Source organism: Gouania willdenowi, chromosome 5 (genome assembly GCF_900634775.1).
Source record: "Gouania willdenowi chromosome 5, fGouWil2.1, whole genome shotgun sequence".
Classification (NCBI taxonomy): domain Eukaryota; kingdom Metazoa; phylum Chordata; class Actinopteri; order Blenniiformes; family Gobiesocidae; genus Gouania; species Gouania willdenowi.
This window is the reverse complement of record NC_041048.1, coordinates 14706477-14727320: the sequence shown is the minus strand read 5'-3', so window position 1 is coordinate 14727320 and position 20844 is coordinate 14706477. Positions and strand designations below refer to the sequence as shown.

At 37.6% G+C, this 20844-nt stretch overlaps 3 protein-coding genes across 4 annotated transcripts in view; 1 reads left to right on the top strand and 2 right to left on the bottom strand.

Annotated features, from left to right (window-relative positions):
• foxj3 (forkhead box J3) overlaps window positions 1-5023 on the bottom strand; it is a 100446-nt gene extending 95423 nt beyond the window's left edge. For both annotated transcript variants that reach the window (XM_028447314.1, XM_028447315.1), the window contains exon 1: window positions 4805-5023. The gene's annotated coding sequence lies outside the window, so the exon portion shown is untranslated. The remainder of the gene's footprint in view (window positions 1-4804) is intronic.
• Window positions 5024-7083: 2060 nt separating this feature from the next.
• Window positions 7084-11420, top strand: ppcs (phosphopantothenoylcysteine synthetase). The gene is made up of 4 exons (XM_028447820.1): window positions 7084-7187; window positions 8769-9285; window positions 9367-9470; window positions 10469-11420. The coding sequence occupies exons 2-4, from the start codon at window positions 8772-8774 to the stop codon at window positions 10793-10795; spliced, it is 945 nt and encodes a 314-aa protein (XP_028303621.1). The 5' UTR covers window positions 7084-7187; window positions 8769-8771; the 3' UTR covers window positions 10796-11420.
• Window positions 11365-20620, bottom strand: utp3 (UTP3 small subunit processome component). Its single transcript, XM_028447819.1, has 16 exons — window positions 20438-20620; window positions 18131-18218; window positions 17989-18045; window positions 16596-16652; window positions 16399-16519; window positions 16238-16306; window positions 16044-16165; window positions 15789-15938; window positions 14378-14449; window positions 13737-13777; window positions 13137-13233; window positions 12892-13020; window positions 12687-12823; window positions 12543-12606; window positions 11663-11770; window positions 11365-11540 (listed from the first exon to the last, which is right to left on the bottom strand). The coding sequence occupies exons 1-16, from the start codon at window positions 20452-20454 to the stop codon at window positions 11451-11453; spliced, it is 1419 nt and encodes a 472-aa protein (XP_028303620.1). The 5' UTR covers window positions 20455-20620; the 3' UTR covers window positions 11365-11450.
• Window positions 20621-20844: the final 224 nt, after the last annotated feature.

Genomic DNA, 20844 nt, shown 5'->3' with positions numbered 1-20844 from the left:
CTCTATCAATCTGCACATTCTCATTCCGTAAATTCCCCTGCATTGTTCTTTTTTTATCATTCTGTTTTATAATGTATAGCACTGTTTTTTTATTCTGATTTTATTGTAAAGTGTCCTTGGGTGGCCTTAAAAGGCGCTTTTAAATAAAATGTAGTTTTCATTATTATTAGTATACCACTCCTCAATAGGCTGATTGTGCACCCAAAAGCTTTAAAGAAAATTAATATTTTTTTTTATTAGACATAATGTTTAATATAGGTTTTTTCTTTGAATATCATGAAATTTGTTAATTTAATAAGTTGATCAGCAGTTCTTAAATCAGCTGGTATGTGTTTTAGACTAAACACTAAACATCTGCTGGAATTCTATGAAAAAAAACATTTGCTAATGTAATTTAACCAATTTAATCCACACCTTACTGCTAAGACTAGATAGGTAGAACAACAATAACAAACCTTAAATTAAGTTAAGCATGTTTAATGCCACAGGTCTATGTAAGTCACAAAACAATGAAGCACATCAGCAGCAGTCAACAGTCCATCCACCTGAGTGATTATTTTCTCTTTCGCCTACAAACTTTACCCATAAAGCCTGTGCAAGTACTTAAAGTAGCTCTGCTGTAGAAAGACAGATCCTGATCCATCTGGACAGAATGGAAACCAGTTTGAATGCATAGTATTGGTTGAAAATGAAGTAATCAGACTCTGCCCGGCTCCTCACAGATGAAGACCCACATCCAACTCACGACTAATTCAACTTAATTTAAAGAGGCAACACACGGGAAACCAGGCAGAGTATTTCATGATGAACCAGAAAAAATAAATAAAAGAGTGCAGTGCTTCAGTAAATTTGCTCTCTCTATCCCGAGAGGATAGTTGGTGGTGAAATCCAGCCGTGCTTGTGCATGTGTAAACTGTTTGAAAACCAAACTAGTGCTGCGTTCTCACATCCACTCGCATCCAGCAAGGGGCTCTTTAAAAATTCATTAATTTACAACAAAAATAGATTAAAGGACCCAGTTGAGCAAAACTCAAAATTTGGCTCCTGAATAACATGAATGGTAAAACATCCCCCTAAAACCCACGGGGAGGAGTTAGCCTGGAGAAGCATCATTGCTGGCTTTATTCACCTTACAGTACCTTGAGAATAGCTTATTTTCAATCATTGCAAAAATAATGCATTCCTAATTGTCATTTTTAATTATGCTTTTCTCCAGATTTTGCCCGGCAAAAAATAAATAAACTGCAGTAGCTAATTACAATCTGTCCAAGGATATGCCATTCCCATGATGCTTTGCCAATGCCATTCTATTCAGCATTTGATATCTCAGCTACAAAGACTCAATGACAGCTGCTCCAGGCCCCCGAAAAACACTAAGAACTGCCGTTACAGTAATTGCTCTAGCCAGCAGTAAATGAGGTTCACTTAAGTACAATTATCCCTCTCTGATCTCACACATAAAGAGACCTTTTTAGCATGGAGAAGTGGGCTTACACAATGTGACTGCAAACAAGATTCAAATTGGAATCAGGGAGGCATTTCCACTAGATGAATAGCTTCATAGCTCATCTGCATTCTAGTAATGCCCTACTGTGATAATAAAGACTGAGCCAGTCTTTTTACCAACAACACCAAGACAGCAAAACTTCACACTGGATACGAGCAACAGAAATCCTCCATGTATTGTTCCCAGTAAGTCAAATATGGAATTATTGTTCTCTTACAATAAATGTATGTTTGTGTAGAACAACAAGGTATGATTAAAAAAAAACAACAACCTTCTACTCCACAGTAGAAACCAAATTAAGCCACTTTAGATTCAGACCAAATATGAATAATTTTGAGCAATCCTAAACAGAGGCTTTTGACCTGCCGCATTAGAGGCGCTTATGAATACAAAGCCATCTGCCAATTGCATAATACAAAAGGGTTTTCTGCCTCAGGGCTGAGATGTGACCCACTAATAGAGGTTGGAGCAGAGGGTACCTGTTGGGTTTTGTCCAACTACATGGGGTTGTAATGGAGGGCAGTGATGTGACTGCAGGCTCAAATATCACCAAGTGTCTGATAACTGCAACACATGGATAGTCATTTGAATAATCACTTCAACAAGGGGTAAAAACAGAAAAGGTTCTCTGTAAAATCGGGTACGCAACAACTTAGCAACGGAAGTAAAAAATTAGGAGGTATTCAAAAAAAAATAACAAAAAAAACTGTCTTAAATATAGCTAAATTTGGTTAAGATATGACATTATTTTAAATGTAATTGGTTCATATTGTAAACCTATTGAGTCTACTTATACGGACAAATATTTTGCTCTTAGAAAGTTATTAACATGCGTACACATACACATTCAAAGCTTATGATCTTAAATAAATTGGTGATCCATTAGGCAGGAAACATTCAAAAAGAAGTCTGAAATTCCACTCCACTACTCCATCCTTTCATCCATGAATTGCAGCCATTAAAAAAAAAACTTTAATGTGCTAAAACTCATTGGCTTCTTATTTAAGTGTTGTGCTATCATTATACCGAAACAAATCATGAATGCAGGAGGCTTCATCCTGCTTTAACAGGGATCACATCTTTTACTTTTGCCATACTATATTTTCATGTTTACAGCTTCGTCACACGACTGACACAAAATTAAAAATTGTTCCGCGTGTTTTTACAAACAACATTTAATTGAAAGATTACCACAAGCTAAGCCAAGCATCAATGTCATATTACGAAACAATTCAGTAGTGTAATGAAGACGGAGGGCCACTACCCTAGTTTTGCTTACCTTCACAAACCTAAGAGCATCATGTGTCTTGCCATTGCATGCACAGATAGCCTGAATTCAGACAGCTCTGTGGGCCTGCTATTTAAAGGATGGGTGATTAAGAAGCAAACCAGGTCTGACCTTTGATTGTGGCTGCTGACTAATGCTGGGGGCATTTTGTTAGTTGAAGCATGAGGTTTGAGCTAGGTCAAAATGTTTAAAGCGATACACAACCCATTACTTATGAATACACTTTAGATGATAGGTCTAACGCTGTAATAATAAAACTAACCAATTTGTGTCGGAAATGTCTTGACATTTATATCAACTTTTAGCCTCAAATACAAGAAATGTGGGCATAGCCATTTTGGAGATTTCAGCCAATCAGCAATCACTAAGTATATTTTAATATACCTCACACAAACCCGACTATAGTTCCGGCACTTTCTGTTACCACCATGTTAGGCTGGCTGGGTGGCTTAAGGGCTAGACTCGAGGATTTTTCCTTCCGCTGATATGGGGCTCGAATCCCAGATCTGACTTTATTTTATTTTTTTAACATATTTAACACGGCAAATTCCACCTTTAAACATACATATAAGGGGGAAGACAAGAAACATTTTAGGGTATTTTCTGAGTTTGGGTTAGGGATAGGTTTAGGGCTAAAATAAAACTGACGGAACTATAGCTAGAAGTAAGTGCTGGAACTATAGTCAGGATTGTCTGAGGTCTGGACCAATAGCGACAGCCTTTAATAGATCCAGTCACACAGAAAGTCTATAGACGGAGAGCATTTCAATTTGACGTTTTAGCGCTTAAATTACGCGTCATCCAGTTCCTTGGACGTTATTCCTCAATAGAACAAGAAAATTTATTTTGACAGTGCACTTAGCGCAGGAAATTAATGTGGGCAAGGAAGTGAGAATACAGCACTTCCTTAGGTAATCCCTTTGTCAACGTCCACAAGCGTGTGATTAAAGTGATTTTTATTGCATATGTAGCTTGAGTACGACATGTTTTTTTTTTTAGTCATAAAATCAATCTGTTTACTTTTTGGAGAAGGCAAGAACATGGTGTGATTGAACCCCGTTGTCAGGAAATCATACAAATCGCAAAAAACATAAATCATACCCACAGTAGCAGCAGAGCTCAGTCATTCATTGTGTAGTTATCGTGTCTCCGTTCCTCCGTGTATGTATGTATGTGCCATGTGAAAGGATTGCCTTGATGGCATCGATAGTCAATTTTAAGTACAACTGCACAGGCAAAGCTACAACAGCTACATGGTTGAAAGTCGCCAACCTTTTGCAGCATCATTGCAGAAGCAAACCTGCACAGGCTGGAAACCTGACCTGCAACCACCGACTGTGCAATCTCAGGGCATTCCACGACAGCAGCGTGGAAATTCGCCAGAAAGCGTGTCTTTGCACTTGTTGATTGTGCAGACATGCTGTCTTGCATATGCAGGGATCATCGTTTGTGGTGCGGGAATGTGTTGGCCAGACGAGAAAACACGCTGCAACAGCTGAAAGTCAAATGCCTTTAGAGCCAAGTGACACAAGACTCAAACACACACAGACAGTCACACTGAGCTGGAAACATGCTCACATACCAAACAGCTAGCTAGCGATAGCTGTTAGAGCGGCTTTGGGAAAGATAGGTCATTAAATCCTGCCACAGCGTAGAAAACACATACTCTCTCACACACACACACGCACTGCTAAAGTTAGCTTTTGACTAGCTAGCTGTCAAAGTTGCCCTGTCAGTTGTCACCGGCTGCACGTCGCTGCTAGCAGGCTAACACAGCGACTGTCAACTTGGAGAGTTGCAGCAACGCGGCCGCTGGAAAGACTTCTCGCTAAAGGAGCTGACATTTAATATTAAAAAACACACACAATGTGTCCCCGGCAGACACAGCTCTTTTGACGGCCTGTGCACCGTGCCACAACCCAGACAACTTCAGAGGGTCTCACTTCCCCGTTAAAGCCGTCCATTTCGTGGGCCCGAGTTGAACTTCCATGCCCGCGTAGCTCACTTACTCTGGGTGAAAGCTGCGGTGTGACGGCGGCGCTCCGGTAATCCTCTCGGTACTTTCACAGAAACTCTTCCCGTTACGTTCTCTGTCTTACTCTTCAAATAGCCAGTCCAATGGCGCATGAATGTCCTATGTGCTTGTCAAAATCGCTCCCGTACCAAAAAAAAAACCGTGGTCGTGGAGCTCCGCCGGCGTGTCTACGGTACCGTGGTGTCCCTCTGCCTTTCTCCGCCCTCTACCGTTCGTCTTCCCCAACATCCGGGACTCGTAGTCCGCCCTCCCTGCGCGACTCAGTGTCCGGAACTACTTTCAAAGAGACACACATGTAGGGTCTCTGTCTGTGTCTCGAAGTTCTGCTCTCCGCCGCAGAAAGTAGAGCTTTGTCAAACGCCAGGAGGTGAATCACCGCCCACACTAAAAGAAAGCAGATTCAACAGAAGTGCATCATTGAAAGGGAATTCCAATAAAAGTTTCACAAATTACCTCCTAATGGTTATACACGTTTAATTAGATTTTATTTATTTATTTAAATATGCACAATACTTGTATCTTCAGTGTCTGACATTTTCTACTAGATCACCATCCAATGAAAAGGACGTTTGTTGCCCTAAATTCAAATAATTACAAAATCACTTTTTATATTTTTGTAGTAGTAATTATATTCGTACCATAATCTTCATTTAAAGATTATTTTCATTCAAAAGGAAAAATGTTGCTTTTAACCTTTTCCTGTGTCTGAGGGAGAGAGAGAGAGAGAGAGAGAGAGAGAGAGAGAGAGAGAGAGAGAGAGAGAGAACACCAAGCACATTATCAATAATATAATAGTGTTAAAGTTGAATATTGTGTAATGAAAACATACATTCTAACACTTGTTTTGGTTTCTCAAAGTCAAATAAATTTACTGTTTTAGTGCTAATATGTGTCCTTGATGGAATAATAAAGTATATTTCTAACTGAATTGTGTTAAATATTAATGTAGATTGACATCTCTTGCCACTGTGCAGAGAAGTATGAAAAAGTGTTGCAGGACAGTGTGACAGCAGTAGTGAAGTGTGCTGTGTGAGGGACAGACTGTCAAGCAGGAGTCCCCATGGATAATTGTGTTTGCAGATGATACTGTCAGCTATGGTGGATGAGAACCTAAAGGGGCAGTGGAGGAATCTTAGTAGGCAGGAATTTATACATTAAAGAGTGAATAGTGCACAAAAGTAAAGACAAAGAAAGTGCTGGGAGATGAAAAATGATGAATGGATGACTCATTTACAAGATGATTTTGCTGTATGGTGGTTATTGTCACCTCAAAGGGAAAAAAAAACATTCAGTTTAATGTAATATTAGGATTTGTATCGAGATCAAATGCAAACATACAGTTTATATTTAGTATCACCAACAAGATGCTGTTAATTCGGCTAGTTACTGTGTTTACTAAGAATATACTAGTTAAATACATTAAAATCATTTTCCTTTACTCATGCCCATGAGAAGTAACTTTGACAATGCAACATTGCCTCTTGTTGGTCAATCCTGACAACTGCAGCTCCAGGTCTGTAAAATGTAAGGAAAATTATTCTAATTAGTTCATTAATTAAATATTTAAGCAGTGAGTGATCGTCCCACCCTAAATCTACTTGCCTGCAATCACAGTTTAAAATCACCAGAAAATTAGGGAAGCAATCTTCATACAGTATATATAAAAAAACTAACTAAAATATTAAGGATATTCTCCACATTTTCACCTAAACAACTAAAAAGGTTGTGTAGCCAGAGTTTTTAACTCCATACAGCAGACACATTGGTATTTTTTTTTTTAAATGAATTTTTGTTTGCATGTTTTAGGTGGATAATGATACACGTATGTATAAAAATAATGTAAGAAAGTAGTTTTGACAGAAAATCTAATTGTGTCCTGAAGGTTTTTAATATTTCTCCGACATCAAAATGTAACCGTCCCCTGCTTCAAAAACGCCTTGATGTGACTATTATTTTCCTTTTTCTTTCAATTCTGTTTGTCAAAGCATGGAGACATTAACATGAATTGCAGTCATTTAGGACTAGAAATAGTTTTTTTTTTTTTTGTTTTTTTTTAATCAAGCAGAAGCGATAAAGATCCTGAGCTCCCATTATATGCAGGTTGTTCTGTAAGTCTGGGGACCAGTCTATATAAAATAACCTACAAATATAACAATGAATCAGATACTGTTGGTTTTTCTGATAAAAGAGTGTTTTCTTGATGCCTGTCATACCACCTACTGCCACTGGTGGCGCTGAAGTCTCTGGTGTTCACAAAAAACCACAGAGAGATTCCAGGAAGTGAAGCATTCGTTTGTTTCTCTTTGGGATTTTCAACCTTTTGGACGCGCCAAACAAGGCTGACGTGACACGTTAGTGTGAGTAAAACATGTGTTTTTTGTTGACATTCATGTTTAGTATTGTTTCACATTCAGCAGGGAGAGCAGGACACGCCAACAATCTCGTTTTCTTGAGGAAAGTGTAGAAGTCAGCTCCTCTGCCCTGTTTTAGGTGGTCTGTGTACAGCTGAGTTTGTCTCACAAACTCTGACCTCATTTCAAAGTCTCTTCCTCTGAAGTTTATTGACACTATTGTTGTTTTTCAGCCTCACAGTTCAACGTCAAATCATTGATGGAATAAGACTGTCATGAGAAGAATATTGTTTTACTTTTCATTTAAAAAAAGAAAGTGAAAGCTTGTTTAAACGGAGCTGCCTTTTTTTTAGAGTACTTACCATATATAGAAGTACAGAAACAATAGAGGATTGTCAGTTATCTGATGAGTTCATGTTATTGATCAAATAGTGTTGTGTAGTCTATGTATTTCAATCAGAAGGTTTAGGAATGTGTTTTTCAACCTCGAGGTCGCCTAAAATGTCTAGTAATTGTAAAAAAAAAACAAAAAAAACAATCATTTTATATTGAATTATTATTTACCACACACAATCTCACACTTTTTTAAAATATGAATTATAGTTCAAATGCAATTTTGTAAAAATAAATAAATATCTGAGCTAACTGTAAAGAAAAAATGTCACTGGGTCGCCAGAAATTTGAGAATGTAAAAATGGGGTTACGACCCAAAAAGTTGTTGGAAACAACTGGTTTAGGACCTGCTAAAGATTCTCAGATCAATGATTCTTTAAGTGAATGAATAGGAAAAAAGTTTTTTTTTTTTTTTTTAAAACATTTTATCGCAACAAAAACAAAAATCCAGCAACAAACATCAGCGTGGGGCAACAACTTTGAATGTAATGCAAACTAGGTAATTTATAAAAAATAAGCTCCTAATTTAAAGTCCGTGTAAAGCAGAAATACATTTGTTGTTTGTCTCATCACATAACCTTGTATAATTGACCACTGAGCCAAATTTGAAAGATGAAAAAAATCATTAAGTATATAAAATTAGGTCTCAAAATCATGGAAAAACAAGCACTTCTCTCTGCTCTGAGATGCTGGGGGCGTGTCAGTTAGAGGCCCTGGAACCACGCCCACAGACACGTTTGATTCTCAGGAGTCCGAATATGGAGTTTGTTTTCGGGGAGGGGCCAAATAGCTCTCGCTGGAGTTTGTTTGCTTCAGCAGCAGAGTCAGGTTTATGCTAATGAGGGCTCCGTTACGTAACGCGGCCCTAATTTCTGACCCAGCCATTAAATCCTGAACAAAGAAATTGGAAACAGTTTTTGAAGCCCAGCTCTACAATTGAATTATAAATGGTTGAATGGCTTAATACATGTTTTAAGGAATACGTTGATAATCTATTTAATGTTTAGACGAAAATGTCAGAATTTGCTTTACACGGTCTTTTATAATGTTTTATCTTCATATCAATTTTTCATATCCAAGAAAATATTATATTATTTACCTCTCCTTTACCATCCAGTGGATGTTTGTGGATTTCCTGCTCAGAGAGTTTTTTTGAGTCTTCTGTGTTAAAGTTTTTCTTTTCTCTGGCTCCAGGTGATGGCTGACCCTACAGTGTCCTCTATTGATGGGAAGTTGGCTGAGGAATTCTCCATTCCCACTCATGTTGAAGAGGTGAAACAGAAGATGGCTGCATTTGCTACCCAGCATGCATCAGCAGGTCGCAGAGTCGTCCTCATCACATCTGGAGGCACCAAGGTACCCCTGGAGTCAAGAACCGTCCGGTTTCTGGACAACTTCAGCAGCGGCAGACGAGGATCCACCTCTGCAGAGTATTTTATAGACTCTGGTTATGCAGTTATTTTCCTGCACAGGCATCGCTCCCTCTACCCCTACACTAGAATGTTCTCTACCATCAACATGTTGGATGCACTGCAGCTCAAAGGTGGAGAAGAAGTGGTGGTTGACCAGCAGGTGCTCCCCGATATTGCAAAAGTGCTGAAGAAATACAGCGAGGTGAAAGAAAGTGGGCTTCTCCTTCCTGTTGAGTTCAACACTCTGTCTGAATATCTGCATATGTTGAAGGTGGCAGCACAGGCGCTCAGCACAATAGGTACCGTTTAACTACACAATGACATTTACAGGTAGAATATGTGGCTACAAACAGATGTTAAAATAATGATTTCTCCCTCAGGATCAAAGGCCATGTTTTATTTAGCTGCAGCTGTGTCTGATTTTTATATCCCAGCATCTGATATGCCTGAACATAAAATTCAGTCGTCCGATGGGCCGCTCCAGGTAAGTAGATTTCAGATTTTTGTAAATACTAATGAGCCCATTCAAACTATTTTGTTTCTAAATCTAACTTTTGTATTAATGTGAATCTTTAGAGCAGGGGTTTTCAACCTTAGGGTCAGGACCCCCTAGGGTTGCAATAACTGGGAGGGGGTTGCGAAATGCCTGAAAGAAGTTAGTCCAGTTTTATTTATTTTCCCCCTTTTTCTTCCAAAATAATTGCCATATTTTAACCTATTTTGCTCATTTTAATGCATTTTTGCTATTCCATCAAATTTCAATGTTTTTTCTGCACATTTCTTCCATTTACCATCAAGAAATGTTTGGAACTTATAACCCCTTTCCCCCCTATGTCGCATGTTGACCCATTATTGTCACCTTTAACCTCTTCACCAAATTTCATGCTTATTTTTTGCCAATGTAACCACATTCACGATTTGTCATGCCCATTATTTGCCAGTTTAAACTAAATGTTTCAATATTGACACTTTGAACCCTTGTTAATATACGTTTTTAAAATCCCATTTCACCACCTTTTCCACAAATTTTGGTCAGTTTTAACCCATTTTATTTCTGATTAAAACAAAGATTTACATCTTTTAAATGACGATATACTATGGCGCAAATAATGAACTTTCTGGATATCAGTGGATATTATTCAGATAAATACTGTAAATAAATGTGATAATCACAGATTCATAGAACATTTGATCATTTATGATGACTTTATGGATGGGCCCCAAAAAGCTCTCCCCTTTATAGATGGCCCTGTCTTCACCTGACTGTTATTGAATGTTAATGTTTGGGTTCAACCACCTTCAGGTACAGTGGCACATTTATTTTGGGGGTCACGGGCTGAAACGGTTGAGAACCCCTGCTTTAGAGTATCAAGAGACACTAATTTATAATAAATTATCAACTATAATATGGTCTGTAACTGTTGGCCATATTTACTGGTAAAATGAAATAGATATTAAAGTAAAGACATGCCTCTGTTTCAGCTTAGTATGAAGATGGTTCCTAAGATCCTGTCCCCGCTGGTCAAAGAGTGGGCCCCTCAGGCGTTTGTCGTGTCCTTTAAGCTGGAGACCGATGCATCCATCCTCCTGGAAAAGGCTCGCAGAGCTCTGGACACCTACAGGCACCAAGCAGTGGTGGCCAATCTACTAGAGACACGACAGACATCCGTACTGGTGGTGACTCTGAACACTCAGGCTGAGCTGCTTCTCACCGAGGACGAAGTGAAGAAACAAGTGGAGATTGAGGAGAAGATTGTCAGCAACCTGACTGCAGCACACCATGTATTCATCACCCAACAAGCTGGTTGATGGACGTGGGAAGCAGCATCAAGAGATATATTTGCCATTTATGTGTGGATCCTAGACCCAAGTTATATTATACCTGCCTTCTGGTGACTGGATGATCACTGTTGAGTCTACATAACATCTCTTTATAAACATTTATTGGGTTACAAGATTGATGTCTGTTATATTTTACTCATTAGCCTATTGTAAGTGGTTGTGTTGTCCAACTTTTGCATTGGCTTAAGAATAAACAAATATATATATAAAAATCACTTGACTGATGGTCTCAGTAAAGTCTGAAAATATCTTTCGAAATTAACTGAAACAGTAGGAGCTTCAGGTATCAACTGGAAAAAAATGCATGGGTAATGGAAAACCCAACAGCTGAGCTGATTCTCACCTAGGCAGGTGTGGAGAATGTGTTGTGGATTAAGATTGTTCAACACATCCCAATAACCTGCTTGATGAGATATATAGAGTGTTTTAAGATGCTGTTGTGTTCTTTTTGCCCTTCTAGAATCCTGGAGTTCTGAGTCTATATAACCTTTTAACACTTGCTTGTCTGTATTCTTCTTAAAAAGGCCCACAACACATTTTCAGGCTTTCTGTGATATGTTTATTTACCATCCTAAGCTTAAAATAAACCATTGGGGGAAAAGTTGCACTACTGCACTCTGGATTATTTAAGTTTGACACTTTTCTTCACACCAGCACGAATACCAGACAGCTCTCCACTGTAACGCGTCTCCTCTCTTCGGACCTCACGGACCTGTTGAGGAACATTAACAGGTTTAATACTGACTGATTAACTTAGCTGGGTTCAAAGACATTTCTAAAAAGCTTTCAGACAGTAAGTCTTTAACCATGTGCATTTCTACATTGATTACAAACCTGTCCCTTTCTGCGGATAACGGCCCGTTTGAACTTGTGTCGGTGCTTGACTCGAGGATTACGATCAATCTTCTTCCTCTTTGGTGTGAGCCCCTTGTTCTTTGCCATCTGTAGAAATGTATCACAAGGGAAAAATAATTTTTATAACATCACATGGTAAAAATCCTAAAAACTGGCAAGGAGGGGTGAATGCACATGGATTAATGCATCATGTCCCACAGACCATTCAGACCTCTAAGCTCATCTGTATTTGCTTTATCCTGTGTCTTCTTTACAGTCCACATCTCTAAGCATAATCTTTCCAAATGTTTAAAAACCAGATACATTTTAAGACTATTATTCTTTGATCCACAACCTCTAGTTTCAAGCTTCCAATGGGACCAAACCTCCCTTATGCTTTTTAAACCATTACTTTTCTTTGTTACTCATTATTACTAGGTTAAAAACAAGGCAGCTCTAAAATCTGCAGAACAGCATCCCTCCAGAATCAGAGGCGACACTTTGTTGTAATGTTGCACCAATGGTCCATTTTCTTTCATTGACAAACTAAATAGTGATAAATATCAATATAACGAGAAGAAACAGTCAAATAACTCTGAAAAGGGATTTTAAAAATAACCTCAAAAGATTCAAACAAAGTTTTTCCAGGTATTACCTTTTTTCTTTTTGGCATTGTTAAAGATCTTTCTCTTTTGCTTTAATTATGGAAACTTGTTTGTCACTTCGAGTTATTTCACACTTTATTTATTTGATTCTGTAAACTGTTTTGTTTGGGTGGTGTCCTCAAATGATCTGATTAAAAAATGTGACCATGTTTCACTTATTGGGGATCCTGGTACGGTTCAATAACAGTGACTGCAAACAGAACCAATGTCAGCACCTGGTAAGTGATTCCTCTCTTGCCATCTGGATCCAGCTCTTCCTCATCTTCTTTTTCCTCAAACCTGTAACAGTTTAGGGATTTATTACAAACTCTGCCTGATTCTCAACTAGTATTATTAGGAAGACACAGATCATTACATACTCTTCATTGCCGGTGTCGTTACTCTTCCTCTTTAGTTTGATCCTTTCTTCCACCTTTCTGTAGTAACGCAGAGCTGCTTCCTCGTCCAGATCAGAGTCTGAGTCGTTCTCCACTTCAGCTGTAACTTCTTTGTCATCCTGCATGATTGTAAACGTCAGTTACAAAGTCAAACAATAATTCTTGTTTTTCCATTTCATCCAAGTACCTCATTGTTTTCCCGAGAGACTTTAGTCTTCTTGCCCTTTACAGGTTTACTGGTGGTTTCTTCTCCGGCTAAAAGTAAACGATACTGGGAAGCAAGCCGAGCATCGACTGCACCAAGTTCATTGATGAGCTGCAGAATATTTGATTTAAAAACAGGTGATAATTACATCCCCTTGTCTCATCACTGGTACTGTGATAGTGCTGGTCTAATACAATATATACAACTGGTTGGATGTATGGACTTACGTTTCTGTAGGTGAGCAGCCTCTCGATCACAGGGTGATTGTGAACTGGGATCCGTTTTGCTTTCAGGACCAAATAAAAACTGATGTTTGTGCAGTAACTGTGGCAGGAAAAAGACATTTTTCAACCCACGCTCCAACACCAGAGTTCCCACACTTTTTTCACAATGATTTTTCAAAACTTTTCATAGATATTTTCCCACAATTCCATGACTTAGTTCTGAAGCGCTTAAGATCTTTTTTTGCGTATGCATTCCCTGGTTTTTAGCTGAGGTGACCTTACCTACGCACAGTTTTATAAATGAGGCGGAGAGTACATTTGTGTGAATTTGTAAAATCTTGTGATTCCCGCTAAATGATGCTGCTAGTATGCAGCACTTTCACTTTGAGATAACACTTTGCATCTTTGGGGTTTAACATATTTTGAAAATTCAAATAAAATAGGCTATATTTCCAATACTTTTTCAAAACAGTTAAAATATTCCATGAATTTTCAAGACTAGAAAATTGTTTTTTCAAATTCCATAACTTTTCCAGATATTTCATGACCATGGGGACCCTGTGACACATGTATGCAAAAAACACATTCTACTTCAATACTCACTTGAGATATAATTGCTGTTTGGTCCTGAGGTAGTCAGCCCCCTTTGGAAAAATAAAATGAGTCACAGTTGGATTAAACATCAGATACATTGAAACATTTAATACGAGCAGTAACAGTTATTAGTCAGCCAATTATCATCAATGAAATCAGAATCAGAAATGTTTTTAATGGCCATGTACAGTTTTAAGGACAGTACAAGCAATTTGTCTTGGTAGTTGGTGCACAAAATAAACAAAAAAACAAAGAACAACCCAGCAACAATAATAATAATAATAATAATAATGATAAATATAAAGGATGAGGGATAAATAAATAAAGGATAGATAAAAAATATATAAATGCTGCGGATACGCAAACCTTCTTACATTATTAGCAGGTCTCAGTCATCTAAACATGCATTGGCAGTTCTGCATTAAGTTCACCTGATCACTTGATTGCATTTAACAATTAGCTTTATAAAAAAAAAAAAAAAAAATCAACATTATAAGCCTGCAGCTCCTAAATGTGATTGAGGTATTACAGAATGTATCAGATGAAGTGGGAGAAAGCTGCTGAAAAGCCTGAAAACTTAAGTTGCAACAAGTTTTAGACATAGTAAATATTTACTTATGGGATAAAATGATGAGCCTGTCGTTGCTTACCTTTCCTGCTGGAATCTTTCCATCTTTAACCATTTGTACGAGGGGCTGCACCTCATCTTTTAGCTCAGTGAGCTGCAGACACACATTCAATAGTAAAAACATTGATCTACAATGATGAAAATTAATCAATTATCATATATTTTAATACTTATTAAGTACTGTTTTTTTCAATGTCATCATTGTTAAAAAAAATAAATAAAAATAAATAAATAAAATGAGGATCAACCAGTATAGCTTGTTGTCGGAGATCATTACCTGTACTGGGTAAAGCTGACCAAAAACAATCTTAACTCAGTAAGGCAAGGGTTTTATACTGTAGTTATTTTACAATTGATTAGTTCTCTGTATCAAAAGGTACTTAAAGGGGCCATATGTAGAATTTGCAAGCAATTTCTGCCACCACTAGGTGGCATATTAGTTGTGACAGATTTTTGGTTTTGTTTTTTAAATAGGATAAAAACCTATTTTTTGTTATTGCAAGTTTGCATTTATTGTGATTATCATTAAAAATATAAAAAAACAATAGTGTTTGTGTGTGATCTTTATTCTATTGATGTAAATCTAAACAGCAAAAACAGTCGAAAAGAAAAGGACATCAATTTGTTTAGCGCGTATGCTTGAAATGATCTACCTACCGGCGTATATTTCACCAAAAAGACTACTACAAGCTAAAAATATGGACTTGTACACAGCGGTGATGCTAGTGAACATCACATCAAACTGTATAAAGAAACTGAGCACAGAAAAAGGCTTTGACGCCCGAGATGGCCTAGTTCAGGTACAGCTTTGCTGTAAATAGGCTTATGCTCACCCAACAGGTGGAGAAAAGGTACTACAGGTTGGCTGGGATGGCAATATTTATTAATGTATAAACAACTATATAATATTAAAAAAAACAAATCACATATGGCATGACAGCTCATGTTTCCTAACACTTGAATTTTGACTTTGGGTATTTCAGACATATTTAAAAGTTGAAAATTTAAAGCACAGATTTAAAGAGGCTGATCTAAATCGATTGAGGAAAGTCAGTAGCGTTCACGTCAAACGTGGCTCCTCCCAGCAGCTGAGCAGATATTGATACAATAAAACTTTACTTGTATTTCCCTAATATTTACTACTTCAGTAATTATGGAGAATGCTCATATTTTTCTCTGCGACTAAAGGTGTTTTCAACCCTTTGATAGTAAATCTATATAATTTGTCCTTATGCTTTCATTGGGGCTCTTTTTATTTTTGTTTTACTCATATTTAATTTAGACTAGTGTCAATGTCAAGTATCACATTGGCCTGAACAATTGTTCATTTGTAATATTGATCCAATAGACTAAATGATTTTTTTCCTTAGGTGCTAAAAAGCATGTAATTAAACACACGTCTGCTCTAAAGTATAAACAACAGAATGTCTCACTTTGGCTTTGAAGTCCTGAATGAGGTCGAGCAGCTCTGGTGACTCCTTTCTTAAAAGCTTCATTTTCTCTTTTCGGGACATTTGCTTCAGGTCTTTAACGATATGGTCCTTTTCTTCTGTGGTTTTACTCTCATCCTCCACAGCAAATTCCTGCATCCGGTCAAACAACAAAGCAGAAAAACCTTTTATTATTTAAAAATACATCACCAAACATTACCAGCAGACCAACTGGAGAGCTCAGCACTGATAAAGTACCTCAAATAAGTTTAGGTCATAGTCTTCCTCGCTGAGATTTGCTGCCAAACGTTTCTGGATTTTGATGGCTTCTTCCTCTTCCTCTTGTTCCTCAGTCTCCAAGTCTTCCTGTGATTTCCCTTCTATGATCATTCAGACACAGTAAATCCACATCCATCCCCTCAGTGCCACAGATGGAAATGAACATCACTTACTGGCGAGTCCATAATCTGAGTCGTAAAACATTTTCTTCCTTGTGCCCCACGCCATTTCATTAGGAAGCTCTAAATAAAAATAAATAAATAAATAAATAAAACAAAAATCAACATTTTGGTGGCCCAACAACAAAATAAAAACCAAAGCGCGTTATCTTTACCATCCATGTTTTTCCCTTCTAGGTCACTCTCCATGTCGGTCCCTTCTTCTTCTTCCTCATCATCATCATCATCGTCGTCCTCCTCCGATGACTCTGAATCATCAAGGGCCATCACCTCCTCCTGGAAGATTTATGAATGTTCTGATTTGTTCTTTGATTTCGCTCCTAATTCAAATTAATAAAAACACTGTATGAACCTCATCATCTATTTCCTCCTGATCGCTTTCCATCTGTACTCCGTGGGCCAGGAGCTTCTGCAACAGCCGAGCAACATCAACATTAAACATAAAGCATTAACAAACACACAGCAGAACTCTTTAAGTTGAAAAAAGCCATTTGTTGTATTCTACATTTACAGTGCATCCGGAAAGTATTCACTGAGCTTCACTTTTTCCACATTTTGCTGTTCAGAGGCAACTTTTAGTTGAGTTTAATACAGGGCTGGGCACCTTTTCCCACCACAGTTTTTTCGCGTTCCATCCTTGTGGGTTATTGTAGCACGATGTGAGCCAGCCCCCTCTTTGTTTACATTTGTTTACTCTTTGACTAGGCTATGTGTGTGCCACAGGCATGTTTAATTTTTTTATTTACATTATGCTGAGATGCTAAGTAAAAAGGTAATTATTTTTTTATTTTGTAATGTTATAGAATATATAGTTATCTGATTTATTAATCAGAAAATTTAAGCTACTGTGAAGTTGCTGTTCCACTTTTTCTTAAACCTGGGTTAAAGTTTGAAACTGTTGAATGACAGAACCTCATTTACTTTTTATTTAGGAATTTTTCTATGCATTTTAACTCTTGAGGACAATCACAGCAATAAAGTTGCACTTTTGACAATATATCTGATGTCGGCAGTCATTTTTAAGTGCATTGAAAAAAAAAAATCAAAAATTTAATCGAAACTCGAGTTTTTTTGTAGGGAAAATCGCCCAGCTCTAGTTTAATATAAAGTGCGCCAAAGGATATTTACCAAAGCAACTTTTGTACATGAAATAAATTACATTTGAACTATATTCTACCCAAAACAAATATTAGAGACAGTTGCATTAGAAATAAATTGGCTGTAATTTTTTCCCAGATTTATGCAAATTCATGCCAGGAGTCAGAATGGATGATATGACGGCTCGTGCTTCACTTTTCCCACATTTTGTTATTTTACAGCCTTCTTCCAGATCGTATTAATTTAATCTCTTTCCTCAAAACTCTACACAAAATATCCCATGTCAATGTGAAAGTCTATTTTGTTAGATTTCAAAATGTGGAAGAATTGAAGTGCTGTGAATACTTTCCAGATGCACTGTATATACACATCATCCAAAGCATGTGTCCAAATCAAGGCCCGTGGACCAAATATGAGCCGTCATAGCGTCCAATCTGACTCCTGGCAGATGCAACTGTCTATTATTTGATTAGGGCAGAATATTATTAGTTTTTTGTTTGTTTCTCATACAAGAATTGCTTGGATAATTGCTTGGTTAACTGTAACTGAACTAAAAGTGGCCTCTGAACAGAAATGAGTTTAAACCCTGTGATCAGAAAGTTTCCGAACATAAGACAATATTTAAAAACAATAACAGTTGAACTTACTGCGATCTTCTCGTCGTGAAACTCATCAATGTTGTCCTTTGTGTACTGAGATGATTTCTGAAAATAATAATAATAATTGAACATCTTGAAGAAAATCCAAAACCTAGACATTGATACAGAAATTCAAAGATGCAGAACTCACTTTGTCAGGAACAGGCATGTTCTTGTAGGCCTCAGGGTCATTTTCATCATACTGTGTGGTCTTCTTTAGCTTCGGCAATGGTTTCATCCTTGATAGTGTAAGAAAAAGACAACATTTATACACAGTAATAATAATCACATAATCACATTAGAAGGCCTGGACAATATATTGAGATTCAAGATGTATCAAACTTTCTATTTAGGAAGTGTCTCCTAGTACGTAATACATATCCATATACCGGCATTCTATCCGTACAAAAGATGATGTTACCGGAAGTCACGTGACCATTCCGTACGGTTAGGGTTAGTACGTCTGTAACGTAGTTAAGGTTAGGGTTAGTTAGTCTGTAATGTAGTTAAGGTTAGGGTCAGTTAGTCCTGTAATGTAGTTAAGGTTAGGGTCAGTTAGTCTGTAACGTAGTTAAGGTTAGGGGTTAGTTAGTCTGTAATGGAGTTAAGGTTAGGGTTAGTTAGTCTGTAACGTAGTTAAGGTTAGGGTTAGTTAGTCTGTAACGTAGTTAAGGTAGGGTTAGTTAGTCTGTAATGGGAGTTAAGGTTAGGGTTAGTTAGTCTGTAATGGAGTTAAGGTTAGGGTTAGTTAGTCTGTAATGTAGTTAAGGTTAGGGTTAGTTAGTCTGTAATGTAGTTAAGGTTAGGGTTAGTTAGTCTGTAATGGAGTTAAGGTTAGGGTTAGTTAGTCTGTAACGTAGTTAAGGTTAGGGTTAGTTAGTCTGTAATGTAGTTAAGGTTAGGGTTAGTTAGTCTGTAATGGAGTTAATGTTAGGGTTAGTTAGTCTGTAATGGAGTTAAGGTTAGGGGTTAGTTAGTCCTGTAATGTGGTTAGGGTTAGTTAGTCTGTAATGTAGTTAAGGTTAGGGTTAGTTAGTCTGTAATGGAGTTAAGGTTAGGGTTAGTTAGTCTGTAATGTAGTTAAGGTTAGGGTTAGTTAGTCTGTAATGTAGTTAAGGTTAGGGTTAGTTAGTCTGTAATGGAGTTAAGGTTAGGGTTAGTTAGTCTGTAATGTAGTTAAGGTTAGGGTTAGTTAGTCTGTAACGTGGTTAGGGTTAGTTAGTCTGTAATGTAGTTAAGGTTAGGGTTAGTTAGTCTGTAATGTAGTTAATGTTAGGGTTAGTTAGTCTGTAATGTAGTTAAGGTTAGGGTTAGTTAGTCTGTAACGTGGTTAGGGTTAGTTAATCCGTACGTAGGGTTAGGGTTAGTTAATCCGTAACGTAGGTTAGGGTTAGTTAGTCCGTAAAGTTAGGGGTTAGGTTAGTCCATAACGTAGGTTAGGGTTAGTTAGTCTGTAACGTAGGACAAAGTTAGGGTTCGTTAGTCCGTAACGTAGGTTAGGGTTAGTTAGTCCGTAATGTGGGTTAGGGTTAGTTAGTCTGCAACGTAGATAAGGTTAGGGTTAGTTAGTCCGCAACGTAGTTAAGGTTAGAGTTAGTTAGTCCGTAACGTGGTTAGGGTTAGTTAGTCCATAACGTACTAAAGGTTCGGGTTAATTAGTCCGTAACGTGGTTAGGGTTAGTTAGTCCATAACGTAGGTTAGGGTTAGTTAGTCCGTAAAGTAGTTGAAGTACTAATACAAACGTACACCTATAACAAGACCTAAACTGCCCAATGAGGGGTGTTGTGTACAGGTAGAATGCAGGTAGATCGATACGTGTTACGTATTGACAGCCACTGCCTTCTATTAGGTGATATAGAAATTACAATACTAATACAAAACCAAGCCACATTACAGAACTCACTCACACATGCTGTCCCTTGAAGAAAAGCCAAAATTGGCACATATTGTGCAGCTGTTTGTTAATAAATGTGTCTGTGTTGCAATTTTGTATCAGCAAATTTAACCCAGAATAGCTGTTCTGGTAAAAACTTTAGCGAGTTAAAAAATATTGAGATTCATATCGTTACTCGCCATTTGGGGAAAAAATATCGAAATATGAATTTTGGTCCAAATCAACCAGCCCTTACTCCACAGATAACACTACTGTTGTATTTATGTAGTGGACAGCTTTCTTACCAATAGTTTGAGTCTAGATGATGACAATGAATATAAATATGTTTTTTTTCCCACACAATGGTAATACACAATGTTGTACAAGTATTGTATAAGTATATATTGTAATGTAATCTTGTCCAACATAAGATACACTTCTCTGTTTTCATTTAAAATCCAAGCAAGGAGTTGTGAGAAATGTAAAGAGTAAACACACGTTTACTGAAGACAAATGACTTGAATATAGAATAAGAACACAGCGCGTCTTTGTACAGGCAAAACATAAACGTTATACAAACTCACCGTTTGGCTCTGACCATGACAGCAACGACTCAGACTGCTACACACAACAATAATAATGTGTGTAACACGTTTCACAGCAGCAGTACAAACACACACAAACTAAAACACAAACAGTCAACACTTCCGCTACCGACACAGTCGAGCACGTGTTTCCGCCTTCAGCCTCGTTTTACTAAAAGGAAGCACGAGCTGCAGAACAGCGCCTCCTGCTTGAGCGGAGGCGTTTGCCTCTGTCTGTCGACATAGACATTATAATACGTATTTAATGTCTATGTCCTGTCAATAGCAGGGGTGTCAAACTAATTTTAGTTTAGGGGCCAATACAGACCAGTTTGGATTCAACTGGGCCACATATTTTAGCAGGAAAAAAAGCAAATTCAACAAAAATGTGGCCTAGTTTTGCACTT